Source organism: Equus quagga, chromosome 5, assembly GCF_021613505.1.
Source record: "Equus quagga isolate Etosha38 chromosome 5, UCLA_HA_Equagga_1.0, whole genome shotgun sequence".
Classification (NCBI taxonomy): Eukaryota; Metazoa; Chordata; class Mammalia; order Perissodactyla; family Equidae; genus Equus; species Equus quagga.
In genome coordinates this window covers 56,515,947-56,541,468 of record NC_060271.1, presented here as the reverse complement: position 1 = coordinate 56,541,468, position 25,522 = coordinate 56,515,947, and the positions used below count along the sequence as shown (strand labels likewise).

The 25,522-nt window shown below is 46.5% G+C and overlaps 1 protein-coding gene across 4 annotated transcripts in view; it reads right to left on the bottom strand.

Annotated features, from left to right (window-relative positions):
* Positions 1-25,522, bottom strand: part of TBC1D8 (TBC1 domain family member 8) — a 112,573-nt gene that overhangs the window by 20,985 nt on the left and 66,066 nt on the right. For all 4 annotated transcript variants that reach the window (XM_046660672.1, XM_046660673.1, XM_046660674.1 and 1 more), the window contains 9 exons: positions 24,634-24,752; positions 22,226-22,454; positions 19,578-19,818; positions 9,996-10,203; positions 8,377-8,571; positions 7,232-7,408; positions 5,723-5,873; positions 3,152-3,366; positions 2,081-2,198 (listed from right to left, as the gene is read on the bottom strand). In XM_046660672.1, the coding sequence (XP_046516628.1) occupies positions 2,081-2,198; positions 3,152-3,366; positions 5,723-5,873; positions 7,232-7,408; positions 8,377-8,571; positions 9,996-10,203; positions 19,578-19,818; positions 22,226-22,454; positions 24,634-24,752 (1,653 nt within the window). The remainder of the gene's footprint in view (positions 1-2,080; positions 2,199-3,151; positions 3,367-5,722; positions 5,874-7,231; positions 7,409-8,376; positions 8,572-9,995; positions 10,204-19,577; positions 19,819-22,225; positions 22,455-24,633; positions 24,753-25,522) is intronic.

The window sequence follows — 25,522 nt, the reverse complement described above, 5'->3', positions numbered from 1 at the left end:
TCATCAGAGAAATGCAAGTTAAAACCACCATGATATATCACTTCTTACCCACTAGAATGGCTAAAATTAAAAAGAGAGACAATTCCAAGTGTTAACAGGGATGTGGAACAACTGGAATTCTCATATGTTGCTCATATGAGATATGTGAATACGTTACATCTGCTTTGGAAAACTGACAGTTTCTTATAAAGTTAAGGATACATGTAACCTACAACCCAGCAATTCTACTCATAGGTAAATACTTAAGAAAACGGACAATATATATTCACAAAAAGATTTATACATGAATGTTCACTGCAACTTATGATAAAAAAATTGGAAACAACTCAAATGTCTATCAGCAGGTGACTGGATAAACCTATCATGGTCTGAGTATGCAGTCAAATACTACTCAGCCATGAAAAGGAACCATCTACTGATGCACCAACATCATGTTGTGCAAAGGAAGCCAGACACAAAAGAGAAAATTCCCTATTATTACATTTACACCAAGTTAAGAACAGGATAAACTAATCCACGGTGACAGAAATCAGTACCAAGTGTTGCCTGTGGCAGGAAAGGGGCAGATGGGAACTTTGTGGGTTATGGAAATGTTCCAAATCCTCCACCCTGTATTGGGGTGGTGGTCACACAGGTGTATACATTATCACGGACGGTCTGCTGGTCACTGCTGAGTATGAGCTGTCCCATAGTAACACTCCTCAACCGTCCCTGGCTTCGACAACACGCCTCCCGATGACCCCACAGGCTCTAATTACTTACTTCTCTGCACGACATTAAACCGCCTCCTACAATATAAAGTAAAATTAGGGAAGCAAGCCAAATAGCCACTCGGGCACATGAAGGGAATCAGGGAAGACAGTTAAAGACACACCGAGAGGCCACCAAAAGGCACGAAGTGGCCACCCCTTCCCCGCCAACCCCGACCCCTGCCCTTACTCCCCAGTGGTCATCGCATTCCCTCAGTTCTTAGGACATTGGTCTTCAAGCATCTTCTTCCTGCCATGCCCCCTCCATCCAGTCCTTTGCCAAATTCTGTCTCAAATTTTTCTCAAATCTCTTTTGTTTCTGTTCCCACTGCTGTCACCCTAATTTTAGGCCATCTCCATATCTCTCAGCTAGATGACTAAAAAGTGTCCCTAAGTGTCACCAAGCCAATATAATTTTTTTTTTTAAGATTGTATTTTTTTTTTTTTCCTTTTTCTCCCCAAAGCCCCCCGGTACATAGTTGTATATTCTTCGTTGTGGGTCCTTCTAGTTGTGGCATGTGGGACGCTGCCTCAGCGTGGTTTGATGAGCAGTGCCATGTCCGCGCCCAGGATTTGAACCAACGAAACACTGGGCCGCCTGCAGCAGAGCACACGAACTTAACCACTGGGCCACAGGGCCAGCCCCAAGCCAATATAATTTTTGTATCATTTTCTCCACTGGGAGGTTGCTGGACCACAGAAATTGTGCAAATTCAAATCTCTCCTGAACGAAAGAGGCACCGAGTGCAGGAGAACTGTGGGGTCGCAGGTCTGCCCAGAGCCCAACAGCAACGACCGGGCTTTCTTACTATTTCCTTATGCAAGTGAGAGGAGTCTTCTAAGTCTGCCCTTTGGGTCCAGGCTTCAAGGGTCTTCAGCATTGTTCTACCCACCTCCTTTCCTCGAGGGGAAGGGAACATCTCCTGTCCACACGAGCTCCCTGGTACCCACAGCAAGAACCTCCCCTTTCCAGGACACAGCATCAGTGAAAAACCACTCTGGTTTTTACTTTTTAACTGGTTTCTTGAGCTTAGGGATTTTTCTTGCCTTCTTGAAAGTTCAGCTATCCACCTAAAATAATTCGTTTGTTTTTTATCCAAAATCTGTAGGTATTCACAGCAAGAGAGTATTCAGGTTACCTTATTCCACCATTTTGCCAAAAGTGTACAGAGAACTACACCAGTTAGTTTTGCAAGTTCAAGAACCAAACAGTGTTTGTGCAGAGACTGGCTGAGTGGCACAGGGCATTCTGTAACCAGGACTGACAATGAGCATCTTTGCCCGGCTCTGCTGCGTTCCCAGGGACAGAGGGGCGGGAGGAGGCAGCTTACCAATGACTCGGTGGTTGAAGTAGTCGGGCAGCATCCGCTCACACACAGCAACCAGCAGCCAGAAGGCTTCCTCCTCCTTGGCGTACAGCAGCAAAACGGAGGTCAGGATGTTCATGGACTGCTCGGGGGTCACGGAGGAGGAGACAGTTACTGACCAGACCACATGGTGCCACAGAGACGTTAAAAAACACCCAAGCCCAAATGACCCACGACAGTCAAGATAGTGTCGATGAGAGATCCAGCGTACCCCAACCACACTGACACTTGAGAAGTGCAACGACCATGACATCAACATGGTCCTCACAGGACGTGCCAGGCTGTGCGGCCAGCCACAGTTCCGTCCCTGTCCCCACCGAATAACGCTGCCTTTAGCTCTGGTGCACCCCTCAGGATCAGATCAAATCCAGATATTCTCTATGTGTCTGTTCAGACAGACCCAGACATACACACACAACTTCATTCACCCACTGCTTTTGCTTATTCACAGATGTTAAACAAAGTTTCATATCTTCTACTTTCAAATGTCAGAAGCTTCTCTAATCCAGCCTCGTGCCGGGGTTTGGGCTGCTGTTTTAATTTACTGGGTTTGCGTGCTTGTTTACCTCATCCCTGAGTCAGCCGAGTGACCTTCCCGAGTAAACTGAGGAACTGCTCAGAGCACGCCTCACCTCGCGTCTCCTGGACAGTGACGTGCCCTAAGCAGGTCTTTGCCCTACAAACAGCACTGCCATCTTTGCAATAATCCCTGTGACCTCCGTCACAGCCTAGAAAGATAAGACTCCACGGAGGCATGGTGGCCGCCAGCCGCAGCGCAGCCCACAGGGGCCGTGGACAGCCGCTGCACGCCCTTCTCAGGCACCGGTAACGTCTACATCTCAATCGTCAGCCTGCTGGACTATACGAAGGCGACTTCCTTTGGCCTCATTCAATACATTCCTCAGGGGAAGGGACCAAGCACAGAGCCTTTGTGTGACGGTCGCTGGGGCCGGACGGCCAAACACAGACCCCAGAGCCTGAGAGGTCCACACGAGACGCAGCCTGAAGGATTTCTGCTCCTCGCGCGCGCCTCACCTGGCAGTACCCAATTTTGGGGTTCCGGTGGGCATAGGCTGTCAGCACTCTCCTCAAAGCAGCGATCCCCGTCTCGTTCTGGAAGGCGGGGTGCTCCGGCAAGGAGCGGTGCAGGTCCCGCTCTATCTCCTCTGTCACCAGGCAGCACTTTCCCATGGACTCCTCCACCAGGTTCCCATAGTAACCGGGGTGCGAGGCGAGGTCGGTCACGGCATCTGACGATTTAAGAGTAATTTTTTAAGAGGGACTGATTAGCAGGATAGTGTCAGCAGGAGGAAGGGCTTGTGCTGCTGGAGGACCTCAGTGAGGTCTCATTACTTGAGGGACATAAAATATTTTGAGACCACAAAAACCCAAAGGACTTCATTTCTGCCAAAAACAAAAAAGAAAGAACAAAAAGAAATAATATAGCTTTTCTAAGAATCACCTATATAGAGAACAGGGAAAAGGTCATAGTAGAAACAGTCTTATTAATATGCTTTTAATAAGTTGTATTCCCCAGTAACAGGAGGAGTGTATGTATATACATATACACACACGTACATTTACACATACATATATACACAAACAATTGTCATGCATTAATTCAACAAGAAATTATTAAGCACCTACGTGTGACGAGAAGGAGCAATCACGATTAAAGCTAACAAACAATTATCAAGGAGCCAACAAGCAGCCAACAGGAAGCTCTGAAGGCTGGGCTCGTGACGTGCAGGACGACAAGCATGGCACACCCACCCCCAAGCTGCTGCCAGGCCTCTGGCAGGTGGGCAACGTGAGCGGAGGAGTGAGTCACCACCGTGTGAGGATCCAGCACCGCGGCACCTGTGGTTTGGGCAGTGCTCCCTCCCTGGGGCTGGGCAGGTGGGGCTCCTGCACTGGCGTCAGCCCCACAGAGGGAGGCCCAGGAGAGCAGGGGGAGCAGAAAAGACCCACTTCTGCCTTTAGCCGCTAGTTAACGCTTTTCTAACTCTGACTGGGTTTAGTGCAACACCCTGCTCCTCAGCTCTGTCATCCGCAGCGACTGGGACTCCCATCGCATCCGATAAACCACCATTACAGCACTCCTGCCGCTGGCCAGCACTTACGCCAACAGCTGCCACTCACTGCGCAGGAGCTTAAACACTACACTACTTTCTGTCGACAAAGGAAACATTCCATTCTGAATGAAAAGATAGCCCTATATGAACTAAGCAGTGTTTTTAATAAAAAGGATGTGTGTTTATATATGTTCATTAGAGAGATCTAGAAGAATATAAATGGCATTAACAGGTGTCACCTTTAGGTAGTGGAATTACAGGTAATGGTACTTTCTTTGCTCGCTCCTCCCTATTTTGTCATTTTTCAACTATGAATATACACTGTTTTTATTAAATACAAAACTACAGAAGGCATTTTTTAACTTTAAAGAGGAAGAGCTTCGACAATGTGTGTTTGGTAGGCGGCTGCAGGAACGAGCAGGAGGCAGGCGGACACTCAGCCTGGGAAACGGGGAGCAGGGGTAGCAGCAGCAATAAATGCAACAAGCCAATGCCGCCAGTCCGCCGGAAAGCATGAAATCTGCAGCTGGGCGTCTTGGGCAGGAGGGGAGGGGCTGGGCTCTCTTGGAGGAGAGATGAGGAAGTGGGAGGATAGAGGACTGAGGGTGATGGATGGGACAAGGCTGGCGGGCGGGAGGAGCAGGAAAGGGCAGAGTGACAGGCCAGCTGCCCAGGCCCAGCCTCCAGGAGGCTCACCGCTGACACGAGCACTGCAGCTCACCTGGGGAGCGTGGGCCTCCGGGCCAGGCCTCCCAGAACACCCTGAAAGGGGCAGCAAAGTCACACCCCAGAGGGCAGGGGCCATCCCTTCCTGCTCGTAGGGCCCCAGCTCCTCCACTGAGCAGGAGGAAATGGCTCACAACCAATGCAGAGAGACAGACAGATGCCTGCTCAGCAAGTCTCTGGAGAAGTCTGGTCCCTGGCTCAGCCCGTCCATTAGTAACTGTTCTGACGAGGGACTCCCAGATGTCACCAACAGCAGCAGAGGCAGAGTCCCAGCGCCCGAGGCTGGGTACGGCCATCAATGAATGGGTCCAGTAGTACAGGAGGAGGAGAAGGGACAGAAGAGAAATCTCTACAATTTTGCCTCTTGGGGATGGTACATCTTCAACGGAAGAGGGACCAATAGAAAATGTGCTCTGAAGATTTATTTCAACGGCCCTGCAAGTGAACAACTTAGGAAGATCTTTTTGTTTAGTCTATTTCAGAAATCATGTTCTAGAAAGACACTTCACTTCCAGGGGTTCTTAACAGAATTCTCAGAACTATGAAGAGACTCATAAAGTTATTTTTAAAGAAGAGATTACTTTGGCCAGACCTCACATTGACCAAGGAGGATACTGCAGCCCAGAGGCTGCAGGCAACTTGACCAAGGTCCCACAGTTAACACAGTAAGGGTTCTGAAGTTCTCAGCTGGGAACTCCAAAGACAGACAACTTGTCTGAACAAGCACACACTGCTCAGATCTGGGCCTCTGTTCCTCGTCTGCTCCAGGAATAACATTTGGCCTAAAGACACCAGAAACACTCACCTGAGAAAAGCAGCCAGAGTTTGCCACGTAAAGATTCAGGGATCCCCATGGCCACGAGCTTCCGAATTTTTTCTGTGCGAAACATACACACCGTTCTACCATATTCCACAAAGTGGTCGTTCCACAGGCTTATTTTTATCTGTTCCCTGGACTGGAAATGGAAACATTCCTAATGTATAAAGAAGCCAGTCCACACCTTCCACCACAGCCCACCCACAATCCACAACAGACACGTCGCCTCTGTTAACGGAGGCACCCACAGTGACAGCAATTTGTTCAGCAAATATTTCTGAACCCCTATCAGGCACAGAGGGTGTGAAGAAGAACACAGAAGAGCAGCCCTGCAGGAGCTCAGGGCCCAGGGGGAGCATCTAACAGATAAAATGCCATTTCCTTGGCAAAGCTGAGACAGTAAGAATATGTTTGTCCAAACAGTAAAGGCGCCCAAAGCAGATGGGGGCACGTTACGGGAAGCTCCCTCAGGATGCTGACACTGAGCCAGCTGCTGAAACACAGGTCAGCTCAGAGGGCAAAGGGTAGCAAGGGGGTATCATAATTTGCCCTGAGCTTCCTGCCAGCCAGAGGAAAAACTGAAACATGAAAAATTATATTGTTTTCACTATCAGAAATTATTTAGTGAAAGTTAGGAGAAACAACACAGGCGTTGGAGACAGGAGGACTTGCATTTACAAGAAAGATACTATTTCTCTAGGCAACTAAAAATCCTTTAAAATTATCCCTAGATGGCCACAATTTTTAGCGCCTTTTAACAAGATGTTTATATACCCTTTTAATGATCTTTATTCTCCAGTAATGGGAGAAGTTTACACATCCCTTCAATATTCTCATGTGTTAAGTCAACAAGAGTTAATTGAGCACCTCTGTGTCATCGGGTGACAGTGCTCACAGCCACCTCAGTACCCGTGGTAGCAACACAGCTCCCCACCTGCCCCGGCACCATTTCAAGTACAATTTCTGGTCTGTTTACCCTACTGTACGTGACATTTCCCTCCGGTTCTCCCTACAAAGAGGAAAACTGTAAGTAAATGTAACAAAACTATTTTTAGTTCAGTAAAACTAGAAGACAGGAGACCCTTTGTCCCAGGAGACAGAAAAAAGAAACACTGTAACAAGGAGCCCACACAGACGCCACTGGATAAAAGGAGAAAGACTTGTTCTGCATCTGGAAAAACCCACAAGGGACAGCACTGAGGGCTCTCACTGAAGGGGCAGGTAGGGAGAGCCATCACTCTTAGCCTTTGACCACATCCTGGATGCACCCTGATGTGCTCAGGCAACTGGTATCAGCTGACGCCCGCCACCCTCTGCCAACGAGAGAAAGAGGGAGGCGGAGTGCTCACAGCTCGAGGTTGCCTGGCAACCGCCTGCTCTCCTGAGGCCTGCAGGCTGTCACCGGCGGATGCCACATTCCACAGTGGGGCAGACAGCTGGGAAACCGCACCGCAACAACTTCGCGGTCCCCGGCAAGGGCAGAGGCGTGGCACCCACCATTCGCGAGTCGGGGCTCTGGCTGCCTGACTGCTGGAAGACAGCTGTCAGGGCCTCGGGGTGCAGCCGCGGGCTCGTCTCTTTTTCACTTTCCTTGTTATTTTGAGAAGAAACCATCTCAAGATCCCCAAACTTGTGGTCACTGCACATGCTTGTTGAATAAAACACAGGGGAAGTCTGCATGGGAAAAAAAGAAAAAGCGAGATAGAAGAAAGTCACTGCTTTAATTATGGGATGGTCTTTGGAGGCATGAGGTGCACCCAACTTAGGCATGCCTCTCTATCTATGACTCAAGGGAAAAACAGACTAACTTTAGACCCCACAGATTTGATGCTCAGGAAAGAATATGGTCCACACCGCGTCTCCCAGTGAGGCCACGCATGGCACATAGAGGATGTGCCCAAGTCAGGGCAGGGAATGCACATTTCTCAGCCTCATCCCCTTCAGCTTCCGGAACCCCAAGAAAACAGATCGAGGGTACTGAGAGACTTTAATCCTTTTCTCCTTGTCACTACTGTGGGTGAAAACAGGTCAAGGAAGAGGGCGATGGATGCGAAAGAACAGGACGCTAGGCCTCAGCAGACCTGGGTCCATTTCTGCGGCTGTCCAACTTTAAATACAAAGAAACTTCTCTTTTGGCAAATTACACCTCCTCCCAAATAAGGTCATCCCCTCCAACCTCAGGGAGTAGAAGGCACTGACCCTCTAACCTGTGAGGAGGGTGTCCACTGACCTGTGGGGTGATTCCCCATCGAACCCTCCAAACTATGAGGGGGTGGCTGTCCACCCCTCTGACACGTGAGAGTACCCCATCAACCTCTCTAACAGATGGAGGAAGGTACCCGTCAACCCCACTAACCTCTGGTGGGGCTGCCCCATCAGCCCCTCCAACCTGTGGGGTGAGTCCCCACCAACCCTCTAATCTGTGTAGAGCATCCTCTAACTGTGTGACACCCACTCAGGGCATCCAGCGGATGTGAGACGAGACCAGACTGTCCGATACACAGGCCCAACAATCTCCAACGTATTTCCCTTCTGCCCAAGCGGACCATCGTTATATGCCGCCCTTGGGAGACCACTGCCCTAGAGGTGATGAAAAAGGGGCTTTTCAATGCATGGAATCGCACTGTTTAGAAGGATCATACCATGTCTTCGTCTCCTGAGGTGTCATAATGCACAGGGTGGTTGGCGTGCACCTGCTTCAGCCTCACGAGCAGACTCTCCACCAAGTTATCTCTATCCTTGAGCTCGATGAACTGGAAGGCCATCTTGCTCCGGATGCTGATGATAATGGGGTTAGGCAGCAGACTTGTGTCCTCCATTTTCTCAATGCTCACTACCTGTTGCAACAAATTACACACACAAAGGTACAGCAAGAAAGAAGGAGGAGGCATTTAATTATATATTCAGAAAGAAGGAGGAGGCATTTAATTATATATTCAGGAAATATCCCAAGATAGAAGGCAAAACCAAGGAACTGCAATGCGGAACTGGTACAAAGATTAAAAGGGATGTATGGCAGCATGTGTACAACAGCCTAAAGGTGGAAGTAACTCAAAGGTCCCTCACTGGATGAATGGATAAACGAAATGTGGTATATCCATGCAATGGAACATTATTTAGCCTTAAAAAGGACAAATATTCTGACCACCTGCTACCACACAGAGGAACCCTGACATCACGCTAAGTGAAATAAGCCAGTCAGAGAGAGACAAATACTGTATGATTCCACTTATGTGAGGTACCTAGAGTAGTCAAATTCACAGAGACAGGAAGCAGAGTGGCGGCTGCCCGGGGCTGGGGGGCGGGGATGAGGAGTCAGTGTTTCATGGGGACAGCCTTCCAGTTTAGGAAGATGAACAAGTTCCGGTGATGACTGCACAACAACGAGAGGTACCTAATGCCACTGAACTGTACACTTAAAAATAGTTAAAATGGTAAATGTTATATTATTTATATGTTACCACAATTTAACAAAATAAATATATGACAACTCTTGAATTTCTTGCTCCACTCATAAGTGAGAATATCGGTACACTGAAGTCATCTACTGCAGAAAAATGACGTGGAAGTAGATCACAGGAATGAAAAGGTTTTGAATTTTTCCAAAGAATCGTGCTTAGGAACATATGTTACAGTAACAAGAATCTGGAAGTCTTGAGGTGTGACAGACTTGTGGGTACCGTCCAAGCAGAGACATCCTGAAACCAAAGGACGGAGCTTGTCAGATGTGGAAGCAGATTCCAGCTGCCCTCCATTTCCAAGAAGATAATTATAGAATTTTATAGTAGAAAGGGACCTGATGCATATTAAAGGGGCCATTTTTAAAACTTTTAACTTAAGTTCCAGGAGGGTATAAAAGCCAAGCAATTTGACATTTATTTTCAAAAGTGATGCTTTTTTGTAGGTTGCTTTTTTTCTTTTCCTTTTGTGTGAGTGAAAGGAGAGGATTAACTCCAAAGAGCCACTGAAAATGCTTCAACTGCGAAGCACGTGCCTTTAATAACGGCTTTATCAATAAGGCAGAGGTCAGAGCCCTGTTCTCAGCAATCACTTCTATGTCAATTTCAGTTGCCGCAGCAACAACAGAAAAAGCACCTGCCAAATGGTAATGGTCACATTCAGGCCATGCCTCCCTCTAGACACCCATCTTTGGCGGGCAAAACCCTGCTGTGTGAGCATCCCCTCCTGTGCCCGTCTCACAACAAACAGAGGCTCAGCCTCAGAAGGCGGGCTCAGGAAGCTCACGCCAGGCAGCTTCTACCTCTCTGAGCGGGAGAATGACGTTGCAGCAGCCATCTTCCTTGCTGGCAAAGCAGATGTAACTGTCCGAGGTGAACATCCGCCCAACGGTGTGACAGCGACTGAATGGCGTCCAGAGGGAACAGTCCATGACCGCATGCAGCTTCTCCTGCCTCGGCAACCTGAAGAAGGCCCGGAAGAACTCATTCTGTGCTCTGGCTTCAAGGTCCCTGGGAAGGAGGGAACGAGAATCAAAAGAGGCAGGTTACAAAGGAAAACACTTTGAACTCCACTGGCACAACCTGATACCGAAGTGAATGCAAAACGGTACTGTGCACTCTAGTTCCCACCCAAGTTGGCAGCACGCACTCCACTTCACAGCCAGCCGCGGGAACAAGAACTGAAAGCAGAAAATGCCTCTGCACAGAAGCACTGTGACAGACTCACAGACCAAAATAAACATTCCTTCCTGGTTTCAGTGACATTGTGAACCACCATAAAACAACTGTATCAGAATCCAGCATCCAAGTCAGATAATAACAAGTGGTGGAGAGGATGTAGAGATCTAGAATCTTCACACACTGCTGGTGGCAAGGTAAAATGTGTGTGGCCACTTGGGAAAACAGCCTAGCTGTTCCTCAAAAGGTTAAGCACGCAGATACCATGTGACCCAGCAATTCCACTTCTAGGTATAGATCAAAGAGAACTGAAAATGTATGTCCACTCACAACCTTTACATGCATGTTCACAGCAGCATTATTCATAACAGCCAAAAAGTGGAAACATCCAGTGTCCATCAACTGATTAACAGATAAACAAAACGTGATATACTCATTCAATGGAATACTGTACATCCATAAAAAGGCATTAAGTATTGATACATGCTACAACACTGATGAACTTTTAAAACATGCTAAATGAAAGAACCCAGATACAAAAGACTACATATTGCCTGATTCCATTTACATGCAATTTCCAAAACAGACAAATCTATAAAGAGAGAAAATAAGTTAGTGATTGCCTAGGGCTGGGCGAGAGTATAAATGGGAAGCAACAGCTCCTGAGTATGGGGTTTCTTCTTGGGGTGAGGAAAATGTTCTCAAATTGACTGTGGTGATGATTGCACAATCCTGAATACGCTAAAAACCACTGAATGGTACACTTTAACAGGGTGAATTGTACGTCATGTGAATTATATCTCAAAAAAGCTATTAAAAAATTCACATCTGTGCCTGGCATGTGGTAAATGCTCAATAAACATTAGCTATTATTATCTTTAAAAAAAGAATCCAAGTCTCACTGGAGAGAAGCCCCATCAGTGTCCCATCAGTGACAGGAGAGAATGGTGGTGGGCGGGGGGAGAGCCCACCCCAGGGGCACCTCCCATACCCTGATTCTTGGCTCTGAAACCCAATCAAGCAAGAAGGTGCCAAATCACAACATTTGAAAATACTGATGAATTCATGTCATACATCAAAATTCTAGCAGCAGGGAAATTCCGATGAACAGAGGTAAAAATTTTGTCACATTAAATAAGAGCTCTTCAGATTTATCTGAAAGAATGAGACTTTGCTCAAAGTCAGGAATATGAAGTCTTGGCTTTCTTATTAGCTGTGTGACCCTGGACTAGACTTCTCTGCATCTCATTGTGCCATCTGTAAGATGGAAACACCACCTAACCTTTCTGCTTCAAGGGATCTCTGCAAACGTAAAATGACGTCCACAATACTGTAAAAGAGAAAAAAGCAGGTGAGAAATAGCATCTATGGTATGATCCCATTTATATAAATAATTCTGTAACATTTGCAGAAAGTGATGCGTAAAAAGACTTTCCCTAAAATGTCAATCGTGGTTGTCTCTGCGTAGTGAGGTTTCTTTTACTGTGCTTAAATTTTCTACCTGACCACATACCAGCTTTTTAAAAAATTCAGATATTTTCTTTTAGGAAAAGAGTAACTTTTAAAATGCTAGATAAATGCAAGATACTAAACTCTGCACTCTGGACTCTGCACTGCAGCCAGGATCTTTAGACGGCATCTGGTCATGGCGCTTTTGCACTACCCCTCACCCCACCAGGCCATGCTGCACACACACGCCCCTTCTGCACCAGTTCTCATTTCCAACCCGGTTCTCACTTCACACCATCACACAAATGTCTTCCAAGGAGACACCATACAGAGATGGGACAGGCCATGGAATTTACTATCAAACTCTCACAAACAGAAGTTACATATGTGTCCAGGAACTCGTCTGGGCACTGAGAGAAATTAGACAAATCCTACAGATCAAGACGGGTGCAGTTATTGCAGGCCAAAGCCTCAGTTCCTTAAACACCTGATGCAACATGGACGGCTGTTTCCAAAGGAGCCTGAGCTTCCGCCAGGGAGGAGCTGGGAGAACGTGGGGAAGCACCATGAATGCTCCAGAAGTTCATGCACTGCAAGAACAGAAGGCAAGGCCCCTAAGATCACCCCAGCTCCCTCACAGCTGACCTATGTCCAACATTTAAACTGGAAAACTTAGATCCTTGTCCTCAAAGTCTCCTGGCCACACTGGGGAAAGTAAAGCCAATGCTTCCTCAGTGTACATGACTTACAAATGTGGTTCCAGCCCCCCTGAATTCAACTGTGTCTTTTCCTTCCTGGAAGAACATCCTGTCACTTAGGAGATGCTGAAGCCAAGGTGAACACAGGGTGAGTAACAGGAATGACAGCAGCTGTGGCGAGCTACGGGGAGGATGGGAGGACTTATAGTTACCTTGTGCCCAGCCCTTCAAATTAAGAATAAAGTGTTCAGCTATCTGAGGCAGACTGGAAACGCTTTTTCTGCTCAGTGCACCTGCTGCCTCAGCCAAGAGCTCAGTTCAGGCCCCTTCTCTGTGGCCTCCAAGCAGCCTGGGGACTATACACAGTGTCCCTTCTCCTTTCCGGGCTGTCCTCCCCTTCACTGTCGACGTGTCTCTCACACAGTGAGACCAGTGACCTCAAGCTATAAAAAAGAAAGCAGCAGGAGGGACTTTCCTAAATTAATTTCCTTCCTCCCTACTAGAAATTTCTCTTCCTATTCTGCCTTTAAATATGTATGACAGATGATATTTAACTTTCTGACATAACTGAGATGAAGACACAATGACTTGAGAGATGAGAAACACAAGCCCTTCATGAAGCTCAGAATGAGACCACCTCATCCTTTAGGTCTGTTTTGAAGCAAGTGGTAGCTTTGATGCTCTAAATATATCAACTCCTTTTTCCGCAGAGCATGGAAAACAAAGTCCACTGGTCACACCTTGCCGTCCAGACCCTCCAATACTTAGTGAAGATCTCTACTTCTCCTCCAAAGAGACAATCAGCAGGCACGGGTCCTAACCTACCATTCGGAAAGCAGTGGCTAATCACAGGCCCATGAGCCATGGCAGGAGCACCCCTGTAAAGATGGGAAGTAGCCCAGCAGCCCCCACAGTATACATTCCCCACTGTCCACACGCGGGGTACAAAGGTCAGAGCAACAGCTCCAAGAGAAGCCACAGCTCAGAATGGCAGGGGAAGATGCCACAAATCATCCCATCCTCACATGCTGTGTTATGAAACTGCAACCACACAGGGAATAAATGCGGGTTGATCAGATGTGGAGAAATAAACATCAAGTTTGTTGTTGAAGCTGAAATTAATATGTGCAATCATGTGTGAGCACTCTGTAGAAAATTCTAGACTATAGGCACACATTCTAAAAATTCAGATTTAATTCCTGAAACTTCAGACCCAAGAAATTAAAGGGTAAGCAGCTCTTTTCTTTCTCTGCAAACCTAGAATAAGATTTCTCTCTCCTAGTTAGGTAAAGATGTATCAAAAACTGGTGTCCCTTGGGGCCAGCCTGGTGGTATAGTGGTTAAGTTCAGCATGCTCCACTTTGGCGGCCTGGGGTCTGCGGATTCGGATCGTGGGCATGGACCTACACTGCTCATCAAAGCCACGCTGTGGCAGCAACCTATATATAAAACAGAGAAAGACTGGCAACAGATGTTAGCTCAGGGCAATCTGCCTCAAGCAAAAAGAGGAGGATTGGCAATAGCTGTTATCTCACGGCCAACCTTCCTCACCAAAAAAACCCAAAAAAACAAAAAAAACCACAGGCGTCCCTCTCTTCCCTATAAACCTTTTAGAATGCTTTTGGGAAGAACTGTGTCTGGCCTTGTATGCCAACTCTCCCTCTCTCACGTCATTCGTTCTACATACACAAACCTACTATGAGTCAGCTGCTTAAAGCTGCTTCGAGGCCAAATGCTTGCCAAAACTCAGGCTGTGTGACAAGTGAGCTCCCCTCAGTCAGCTCAGTGTGCGAGGACTTCCCATCTGACACTAGACAGAGGGCCTTGAGCCACCACACCTGCCCTTCTGGAATAACTCGGTCCTCTGCAGCCACTTTGCCTCATAAAGATATACACAAAGATTTCCTGTGACTCTTAGTTGTGGGCCCACCAGCAGACCCATGCCCAGTGCATTTAAAACTCCGGGAAATACCAAGAACTAGCAATCTAGAAACAAGGCAGAAAGGCCAGACACACATGCTTTTATTCTAAGCCCAAGTGTGAAGATAAAACATTGCATTTCTCAAATCTGTGTTTACTCAAAACATCTTTCCCCTGCGAACCCCCAAGAGCTTACGGAAACGAAGGACAAAGTTGCCATGTGGCAGCTTACACAGATCCCCCTGCAGCCCAGGACCACTGGGGGCGGTGGGGATGTGAGGCTAAGCCAGCCCTCAGACAACAGGCCGCCGTGTGAAGGCAGACTCAGCTAAGTGCCCGCAGTGCCCCCATTTCCTTTAAAAACCCATCCACAGAGCCCTGCCAGACAAGGACCTCAACCACACTGGACATCTATAAGGCTTTGTCACTCCAACAGAAGGCTCCTGCCTTCGTCCTCTGCTCCCCTCCTGCCCCAGAGAGAACCACCTGAAGGACCCCAACAGGTGCAGGGCAGCTAGAGCACTGCAGGATCAGCAGACGTGGCCCTTCCCTGGTGAGCGGGGGCTGCTCAGGGCTGCACGAGCCCCCAAGAGATGTCAACTGTAAGCTAGACTCAGAAGGGTGGAAAGTCAAATAAATTACACAGAGCGAGCCCGTGTGTTCCCAGCGGGGGCGCAAGGAGAAGAGCAGGGAAGGGGGCACATCTGAGCAGGGAAAGGCCGATGACGGTCTGAAAAGACAGACGGGGGATTTAAGGACCAGCCAGGCGCAGAGGCGGAGGGTTTGACACTGCCGACTTTGGCCCCTTGGCAGCCACTCTCCACCTTAGATACTGGCGGAGAGGGCTTACGTCGTGGGAAACAGTCTCCATTTGCCACACCGCACTCACTAAGTTTTCCTCTAGCATTTTCAGCCAGTTAAAACAGATTTTAATGAAGATATTATTTAATTTCAATTTAGTGAGCTCACCACCTCCCCCATCTCTCCCCTAAAAACAGCTGGCCACAATTTTCTCACCCCATCATTCACAACTTCATAATCAATATTTTCTGTTTGGAAATTTCAGGACTCATCAATTCATTCCCTCCCTCTCCCCTCTCTCCCCGGGAGCCCACTCCCCAGCCTCAAGCACCCTGCCCTCCTGGATTCTATGTCACCGAACACTGGAGCTCCCCCAGTCCAGGCCCTATTCTGTGAAGCGAGGGCTGGGCCAGAGGACTCCAAGTCCTGCCAGCCCTCACTTGTCCCACTGGATCCTGGGGCACAACGCCCCATCCCATCCTCCCCGCTCGCCCTGGAGGGAGCCTGGCTCTACTCTGTGTGGTAAGGCCCACAGGAGTGAGCACAAGCAGTAATGATGACTGATTGTAAGGGCTCCTTTCTAAAGTGTTATCTGGGAAGGGAAGTGAAAATATATCAACAAAAAGGAGCCTGAGGGGCATTCCAGCACTTCTGATTGTGCCCTTAGCATGAAGAGACTGTTTTCCTAAACTTTAAAACCTGGGCTCTCTTGGCAGGATGTCAAGCTGACTGAGTCATTACCTGTTTATGTCCACAGGCCTACGTCTCCAGGACAGAAAGCTACACATGAGAGCCCACGAGGGATGGACAGGCAATGGGGGGCCTTTCACTTTTGGAGGAAGTCACTCATAGTGCAGCGACCAAAGACACAGCATGGACCACAATTCTGCCATCATCTTGGGGCCAGCCCTCAGGCACCAGGCAGCTCCACACAGGCCACCACAGGAGCACTTTTTGTCTCTTTTTTCTCACTTCCCCTTTCTTAGTTCCCAGGGTGGAAAGTAGAGGGGGAGCAGAATTCACCTGAATTCTGGAACGTGAATGAAGACTGCCAAAACTGATGACTTTTCTTCCAAAACAGATGATTTTACCAGAAGGATCTTAAGTGCTACAGACTTTTGGTCTTCTTCTTTCCTCATTTCTAGCCAAAACCATTTAAAAATGCCACATCTGGAAGTGGAGCCATGACAGAGGATCAGGAAATCTGTGAGGAATCATCTGAAATCCCAGCGCACACGGGGCTCACCAGAACACACGCAGCTGTTAGCTGGCCTCTCACTCCTAAAACTGCGGTTGCAATTCACACACTCACATATCTCGAGGGAAAAGCTTTAATTCGTGGTTTCTATGAGCCCTTTAACATTCATACAACTGAGACCCTCTTCTTCGTTTTTAACAGGTCTTTGTAAGCTGGACTAAAAGCGTTCAGATAACTAAACTGTCACAGACAGGTTTGAAGGAACCAGGGAGGGTGCGTCTTGCACTGTGCTGGGCTGTCTTCGCAGGCCCCCAGGATGGAGCCAGAAACCATAACAGGAAGCCTAGGGGTGGGAGGTACACGAAGGAGCTCAGGAGCTCGGGCCTGGGGTCAGAAGACCAAAGGACAGCCCTCAAGGGTCCCCTTTCATAAGGGAGTGACAAGCAGCACCCCCCACGTCACAAAGGAACTGTCAGATTATCAGACATGACACAAAACCAAGTGAAATTCATTGGAATTTCACCCCAAAATCTGAGCATTTGTTTTTGATTTTTGTCTTACTTCTGACTACACATGATCAACTTAAAATGCAAGCACACAAGAGGAAAGGTCTTTGAATTCTTTCTAAATACATGAAAAGTCTAAACACACTGCCATTCAGAGACTAATTAAAAAGACACACATTCATGGGGCTGGCCCGGTGGCGCAGTGGTTAATTGCACACATTCCGCTTCGGTGGCCCAGGGATCCCGGGTGCAGACATGACACTGCATGGCAAGCCATGCTGTGGTAGGCATCCCACATATAAAGTAGAGGAAGATGGGCACAGATGTTCGCTCATGGCCAGTCCTCCTCAGCAAAAAGAGGAGGATTGGCAGATGTTAGCTCAGGGCTAATCTTCCTCAGGAAAAAAAAAAAGACACAGATTCCCCCAATTGTTCAGAGAAGATAGTACACATGTTTAAGGAATAAGAGGAATGTTAAAATACATGAATAAAAATTTTTTTTAAAAGACTAATGGTCCCTGGGGCTGGCCCCGGTGGCATGGTGGTTAAGTTTGGTACACTCTGCCTCAGCGGCCCAGGTTCGGATCCCAGGCACAGAACTACACCACTCATCAGCCAAGCTGTGGTGGAGATCCACATATAAAGTAGAGGAAGACTGACACAGATGTTAGCTCAGGGCTAATCTTCCTCAAGCAAAGAAAGAGGAAGACAGGCAAGAGATGTTAGCTCAGGGCTAATCTTCCTCACCAAAAAAAAACAAAAGACTAATACTGTTTCCCCAAAAATTAAACACAGAATTATCATATGATCCAGCAATTCCACTTCTGGGTGTATATCCAAAAGAACTGAAGGCAAGGTCTTGAAGAGATATTTGCACACTCATGTTCATACAAATAGCCAAAAGAGAGAAGCAACTCAGTGTCCACTGATGAATAGGTAAGCATTCTGTGGTCTATACATACAATGAAATATTATTCAGCCTTAAAAAGGAAGGAAATTCTGACACACACTACAACATTGATGATCCTTGAGGATGATATGCTAAGTTAAATAAGCCAGTCACAAAAAGACAAATACTGTATGATTCCACTAATACGAGGTACCTAGAGTTGTCAAATTCATAGAGACAGAAGGCAGAATGGTGGTTGCCAGGGGCTGGGGGGAGGGGAATGGGAAGTTAGTGTTTAATGGGTACAGAGTTTCAGTTTTGCAAGTGGGGTGGATCAGAATTTGCCACCCTAAAATGTGTCTCTTTGACTTATTTTTAACAACAAGACTCAGAAAGAAACTTTGACCTTCCCCAAAATGCCTAAAAGAATTTAAGATAGAAGGTCGTTCCAGGAAGGAGCTATCACCATAGAGAACTATAATGGTAGACAGGGAGGAACCTAGCAAGGCCCATTTGATCAAAGTCCTCCCCATGTCCCCTTGTCTCTGCATGGCATGGCAAACAACTGTTTACCAAACATTTGTTTTTCCATCTCCATGTGAATTGCCTTCCTCCCCTCTGAGGTCCCAAACCACCGCCCCCAACATCCTCCTTTGTCTTTAGCTAAAGATGGTATTCAAGGTGGCAGCTTTGGCCATGTTAGTGAGCTACTCAGTTTTCCTAGGCCTCTCCCATGTATACATGTTATTATATTTGTTTGATTTTCTCCTGTTATTCTGTCTCATGTCAATTTAATTCTTAGAGCAGCCAGAAGGACCTAGAGGGCAGAGGAATATGCCTTCCTCCCTACACAAGATGAAGAGTCCTGGAGCTGGAGAGTGGTGATGGCTGCACAACAATGTGAATGCACTTAATACCACTGAACCATACACTTAAAAACGGTTAGGATGGTAAATTCTATGTCGTGTATTTTACCACAATAAAAAAAATTTGTTTTAATAACTGGTAGTCTTCAAATAGCAGTGGTGATTCTGTAACTGTATCCAAAACTTCCAGCCAGGACAGCACTTCCTAGGTGACCTGTCTCTCACAGGACACCTTGGTACCGGTCCACCTTTGCATCAGCTCTGCAGTTCCCCAGGTGAACCACAACGTCAGAAATCACTGTCATGCTCAAACACCATAGTTTGAGTTTTACAATATAACAGAGAACTTCTTTTATGTGACAAATAATTCAAGCAACTACCTCACCAGTCTCTGTAACTAGTATCAATCTGGGGCAAACAAATAATAAAGAATGTTGACTTACACCATTAGTGAGGCATATTTCTAATGACAACTGGTACCAAAAATAAAACCCACCATCCTGAAAACTTTTTCTACAAAGTAATTTAATATGAAAATACAAAATTTCTTAATGGTCACTAATAAAGGACAGTGCTAAATAGAATTCTATCATGAGGCTACCCACATTACATTTTCTACAAGTATTATGAAAATCAGTTCTGAAATAATATCTGAAAAAAGGGGAAATTGGACCCAGAAATCAAAGTCTATTGCATAAAAGAAATGAATAATAATCATTGCCCATTATTATATGTCTGTCATAGGAAAATCTGGATTACGCCACAAGGGAAATTTAAACCCAGTACAGCTAAGGCTAATAAAGCACATGTAAATGAAGGTGGAGCACAAGCTGTAGTCCCCTGTGCGGGTGAGGGACGCGTGGGAACGGCAGCTCCTACCTCTTGGTGATCTGGCTCGGCTCCTGCAGATCTGGGTCCAGGTCAAAGCCCTCATTATCCAGCAGCCTTCGGAGCGTGACGTCGGCCAGCTGCTCCATGATCTTAAACACCTCATCGAGGTTCAGGAACATGGAGAAGTCCCGCTCCTTACTCTGCGTGGTGATTCGGATGGTATCCGTCAGAAAGACGTTGGACGTTCTTTCTAACTTCTGGATATCAACCCAAGGGACTACAAGTTTAACTAGAAGAGAAAAAAAGGCAAATATATATTTTACCCTAAATTTGAGCCGAACTTGTGTGCATCAGCAAACAACAATCCAAGGCTTTCCTTAAGGTGAAATGCAAATAACTTTAACCCAGAGCAGGAAGGAGGAAGCACAGAACTGCCTGACAGCTGTGTGTTAGAACCCAACTCTTATTCTAATGGTTTTCTTAAAGATTTATGCAAAACTTCCCAAATTGCTGACTACTGTGTATATACAAGGGACATCATCCCGAAATACCAACTTAACCATGTAAAAACTTCAAGAATATTTAAACTTAAATCTTTGCAAAACATGCAGGAGTTTCTCAGTCTACATAAATTCTGGTTTCAAAAGCAGCATTCACGGTATAAGCTATAAAAAAAGGTACTGCAAAAGAGGATTATTCTTGATTCTGTTTAGAGAAATGGGCTTAACGTTTAGACAGTGTCGAACAACAGACACTTGTTAAGAGTCTTAGAAGACAAAGGACAGGTAGTTTAATGGAACTTTTTAAAGTAATATAGTACAAACAGGGCATTTTATAAACAAGTGTTCTATTCTCAGAAATGGTTCCAATACAGTGGTAGCTGGGCTAGCACTAACGCAGAGTGAATGGGGAAGAGGTATAACAGCTTAAAATGATAAATGTTATCAAACATCACAATCATTAATTTTCCCCAAATTTCATCATCCTAACAACATCAGGTTTGGTGACAATGACTAAGTGTCAGAAAATAACTCATTTTCCTTTTCAAATAAAGGAGGGGATGATTAAGTGTATATATTTATTTCTACCATTTCTTTCCATTTCTTTCGCAATAGCGCTTTCAGTGCTTGAACAATTTTAAAAGGCCACAGTTCCACATCAGGCTTGAGAATAAGTCTTCAGCTACTTCTAGTTGCTTCCACGTAAGTCTTTTACACACACACACACATACACAGTCGTGCACCACATAACGACGTTCTAGTCAAGGACAGAAAGCATATATAAAGGGGGTCCCATCAGATTAGCACCATGCAGCCTAGGTGTGCAGCAGGCTATACCACCCAGGTTTGTGTAAGTGCACTCTATGATGTTCACACAACAAAATCATCTAATGACACGTTCCTCAGAACCAACCCCATCGTTAAGCGACACCTGAGTGTACAGTCCACCTACACCATCAACTGTCGTTCATTAAGCACCAACTTTGTGAAGAGCCCTGCACTTGAGGAGCTTGTCCCAACAGGGAAAACAGACATGTAAATAAATAAGCAGCCAGTGACTTGACAGGACCCAAAACAGAAACCCAAATATGGCACAAGTTATAAGGGGACCAGGGAAGGTTTCCTGGAAGTGACCTGGAGGTGATAATATCTGAACTGGTATTTGAAGGATGAACAGGAGTTTCCAAACAGGCACAGAATGAGGAAGGGAAGGAAAGACAGGGTGTTAATTTGAGAAGCATTTTGGAAAGCAGAAGAACATGGATGGCAAAGGTTAGGAGAGCACATCCCAAGGGTGGAGGAGGGCTGTGCAAACAGACTGGATGCACTGGAGCATCAGAGCTGAGGGTGGCGGTGTGGGCAAAGGGAAGGGACAACCACGGGCAGGACGCTGGCTACAGCGGAATGCCAGAGGAGCCCCTCTCATTGGTCCAGCTGAAATAGAAACATAAATGCGGGAAGAAAGAACATATATACACAGACACAAATATATATACATACAGCATCCATAGCCCCTCAGTGGGCACTTGAAACAGTATTTCTTCCTGAAGAAATTTCAATGGTAATGACATTTTATTCATTGAATTGTATAATTCAATATACAATTGATACTGTGGCTTTTCTGTTTACCTTGAAATTCCACTGCCTAGGACAGTAACTGTCAGTCTAAGAATGTGTGAAAAGTGAATCACTGCCTGAATCTCCAGTGCTCCCAGGTGAAGAACTCCCCGTCTAGGAACACCGCGCATCGGCTACTCTTCCAGGAGCAGTCATGACCTTCAGGCTGGGAATTTTTTAAACAGCCCCCATATATTAGGAAGCAGCACTATGTTCTACTCCTTTAGAACTACTGGGCTGTCAGTCATAAGACCGTGTTTTCAAAGCAATATATAGTAGTAAAAACCCTGTAGTAGCTATATGAAGTGACTACACAGAAATGTTTCTCAAGGCAGTAGAAAAAATGAACTCTCACAACATCAAACCCCATAGCGGTAGTAGTATAAATAATTAAATATAATTATCTGTACAAGTTATTTGGAAATTAATCAAGTATCACTTATCGTCTCAACCACTTATTTCAATCTTTTGTCATCTAACTCTTCATGCTAATAAGTTGTCTCGGGACAAGCATCCGGAGGGCCAACTCCACCCGTGCAGGACCAGCGCTCTCCCAGCGCCAGCGCCAGTCTCACTTACGCTCCTTGCCCAGGAAGAAGGAGTAGAAGCACAGGTGGTTGATGCTGAGGTACAGCCAGCCTTGGCGGGGAACCCTGCCCTTCCAGCAGCAGCAGGAGTAATAGGTGACCAGCTTCTCTGCCTCTGGGAAGTTGAACCTGGCCTCGAACTTCACCAGGGCCTCTCGGAACTTCTCGGGCTCCTCTTCCTGCTCGGCAAGCCTGCTGCTCGTCTCCTCCGCAATCAGAGCCTGACACACAGAAAGACAACGGCCCCTCGTTCAGTGAGAAGGGCCAGGAGAGGCAGAGGCAGAGGCGGGAAGGGACGGAAGTGGGAAGGACAGCCGAGCACAGGCACCTGAGGAGCCTGCCCTGCTTCCACAACAGACAAGCGGGATGGACGAGAACAGCTCATCACACAGTCCGCCCACCACCCAGAAACACAGCCATGGCGGGAAAGAAATGAGCAGGGGTCAGAACACCTAAGAACAAGTCTCTCGCCTGGCCCCTTACCAGCCACGAGGCTTTGGGCGAATCAGTGGCTTGTAAGCGCCAGTTCTCAAATTGCCACGTTATGATACCTCCCTGCTCCCCCACAGGGACACGAGGACCAAACGATTGGCTCAGGCTGTAAACCTGAGGCATCAAACCCGAACAACTACCCAAGTTGGAGTTAAAAGTGAGTCTTTTTTTAAAAAAACTAACAAACATCCTCCTCGTTAGGTTCAAAAAATTTGGTATAAAGCTAACAACTGCCCGACTGCGGCACACCTGATACACTTCACTACCACTACATCGTCCACAGTCTCCTGAGGGGGAAGAGGGGCGCACCGGCCGAGGATGCTGACGCTGTGAACACCTCCAAAGCACTGGAGAAAGCTCCAGACTCCCACCCCCGCAAGCGGCACTGAGAGGGATCTACATCACAAACCCAACTAAGAGCCTTTCCCCCATATATGCACCTCCCCACATCTGCCACCCCTAGAAGCCTAAACTCCTTTTCCTTTGTCTTGTCACTTCTCTCAAATATACTGTTCTTGGTTAAGATGCTATGTAAGCCCCAAGTTCTAAGCACCCCTCTGAGTTACTCATCACTGAGTTTCTCCCACGTGTATGCACGCCGCACATGGTCATAAACTCTGTTTCTCTCATTAACCTGTCTTTTGTCAGTTTAATTTCCAGGGCCCCTGCCGCAGAACCTAGGAGGGTAGAGAAAAAGGGGTTTTCCTCGCCTGCAGCAGCTTTCCTAAAGCTGCTGTAGCAAAAATGAGTTCCCTTCCTCCAAATTAAGAAGAGAAACACCTAATCAAAGAACCACCACAACCTACGTTAGACCAAGAAAAGGGGGCTGAGCATGAAAAAATAATCGTGAGATGGGTATTTCTGTAGCTGAGGCCCAGTGCAGTCTGACCCAGGGAATCAAGCCACAGGCAGTCTGACCAGGCTGCACGCGGTGGAAACGCAGGAGCTGGACAAGTCCCCACCAAGCCTGGGACCACCTGCTACCCCAAAGGCCAGAGGCAATGCCGAGAGGACATCAGCCAACACCACTGCTCTACCTGGACCAAGGAGACCTGTTTTCTACCTGATCCCAAACTACCCTCATCTCCAAAGGAAAAGAGCACTCCTAGTTTGTCCCTTTGAAGTTGAGAATTCGCTTTGATGCCCTTTACTAAAAGCCGAAGCGCTTAGGGTGTTGGAAAAGCAAACTTTTTAAGAAAAAAATAAACAAAATCAATGGTCTGGGATGTTTTACCCTAGGGGATGAAAACTGTGTTACAGGCTAATGTGTTAAAAGTGTTTAAAAAAAGAGTCAAATTTAGAATGAGGAACAGCCTCTCCCTGCCTAGCAGGGTATTAAGCACCAGTTACCAATCATATTATTGCAATGAGACCAGTTATATAAGATGTAATTCACAGCAGATATTAAGAGATCCCTCCCAAAATATTCTTCTCTTGCCTTCTCAAAACTTAATTGGCTTTAATTCCATTTCATTAACATATCTTAAGAATAAATATCCACTTTTAGGAAAAGCAAAGTGCTAGATCCAAGAAAAAGAGTGACGAGATGTCAGTTGGGAGTAACTAATTTAAGGAGTCAAACAACATCGTTGCTGTGCGAAAATACAAATTTTAACATTATTTTTTTTCCTGAGACAAAAAGGGTCTGTCACCTCTGTAAAGGATAACAGAAACTTAGGCCTGAGAATGAGGTCTTTTTTTTAATTTCAGGTGTTCTTTGCTGGACTGACTGCGAAATTTGACAGGTGACAAGTCGAACTTATTTGGCTTTATATAAACCAAGAAGTCCAGGCATAGTGGAGAAAACTGTTAGAATATGATAAAAAATGCTGCAATATTCAAAATGTTATAAGAAAGTTGTAAGAAAGATGGAAAAATGGGGAGAAACATTTGAATCAAGGGACCCACCTTCACCTTCCCTTTGACAAAGCTGGCAATGTCGTCTTTATTGTCAAAGACCGACAAGGTATGGAGGAGATTTTGTTCCAGCCAGTCCCAGTGCTGGTTTATCTCCTCTAAAGTTGCACCTGGGTTGGAACAGAAAAAGATACAGAGATTAAAAGACAAAAAGTAATTCCCAGAACATGAGATCATTTTCCAAATATCATGAATCCTGTATTTATGTTATTAAAACATTCCGGGTTCTCACATCCTGGGCCAGAGTTTGCCAGCTGACAAGGCAGGCACCCTGCCCTGGAGCCATGGTCACGCTCACCACAGCCCTGGGATTTGCGAAGCCCAGGCCCCCCGCCACGTGGATACGCCAGCTGACCAACCGGCTTCGCCTTGGGACTGCTCTGTGGATGTGCTGCCTCACCATCGCATGGAATGCCTACCACCTCCCCTCAGGTGACAGAAACATTTGTAACTGGACAGCCATTCCAGGGGAGACAAACCCCAAGCTACAGGCCGGTCCTCAACAGTCTCTCGTAGCCTCCCCTGTGAGAACAAAGCCCGGGTTCACAGAGGGAAGAGCCTCTCGAGAGGAGGGCTCTGCTGGCTGCCCAGGGCATCGCCACTTGCAACAGGCATCGTTAGCGCAACGGCAACAGCCGAGGAAATTTCCAGATTTACAAATTATATATTTCATATCATTTACAACAACATCCCTTAAAAACACATATAAAAAGACATTTCATAGTACATGTTAAAACAAAACACAAAAGTTAAATTGTATATAATAAGTTAACTGCTTTCAGAGGCAACAACAACAACAAAACCACTCTATTTGCCAGGTATTAAGCAACACCGTTACCAAAAATCTCGATTTTTAGTTGTCTCTATTTCCTCTCTAGGA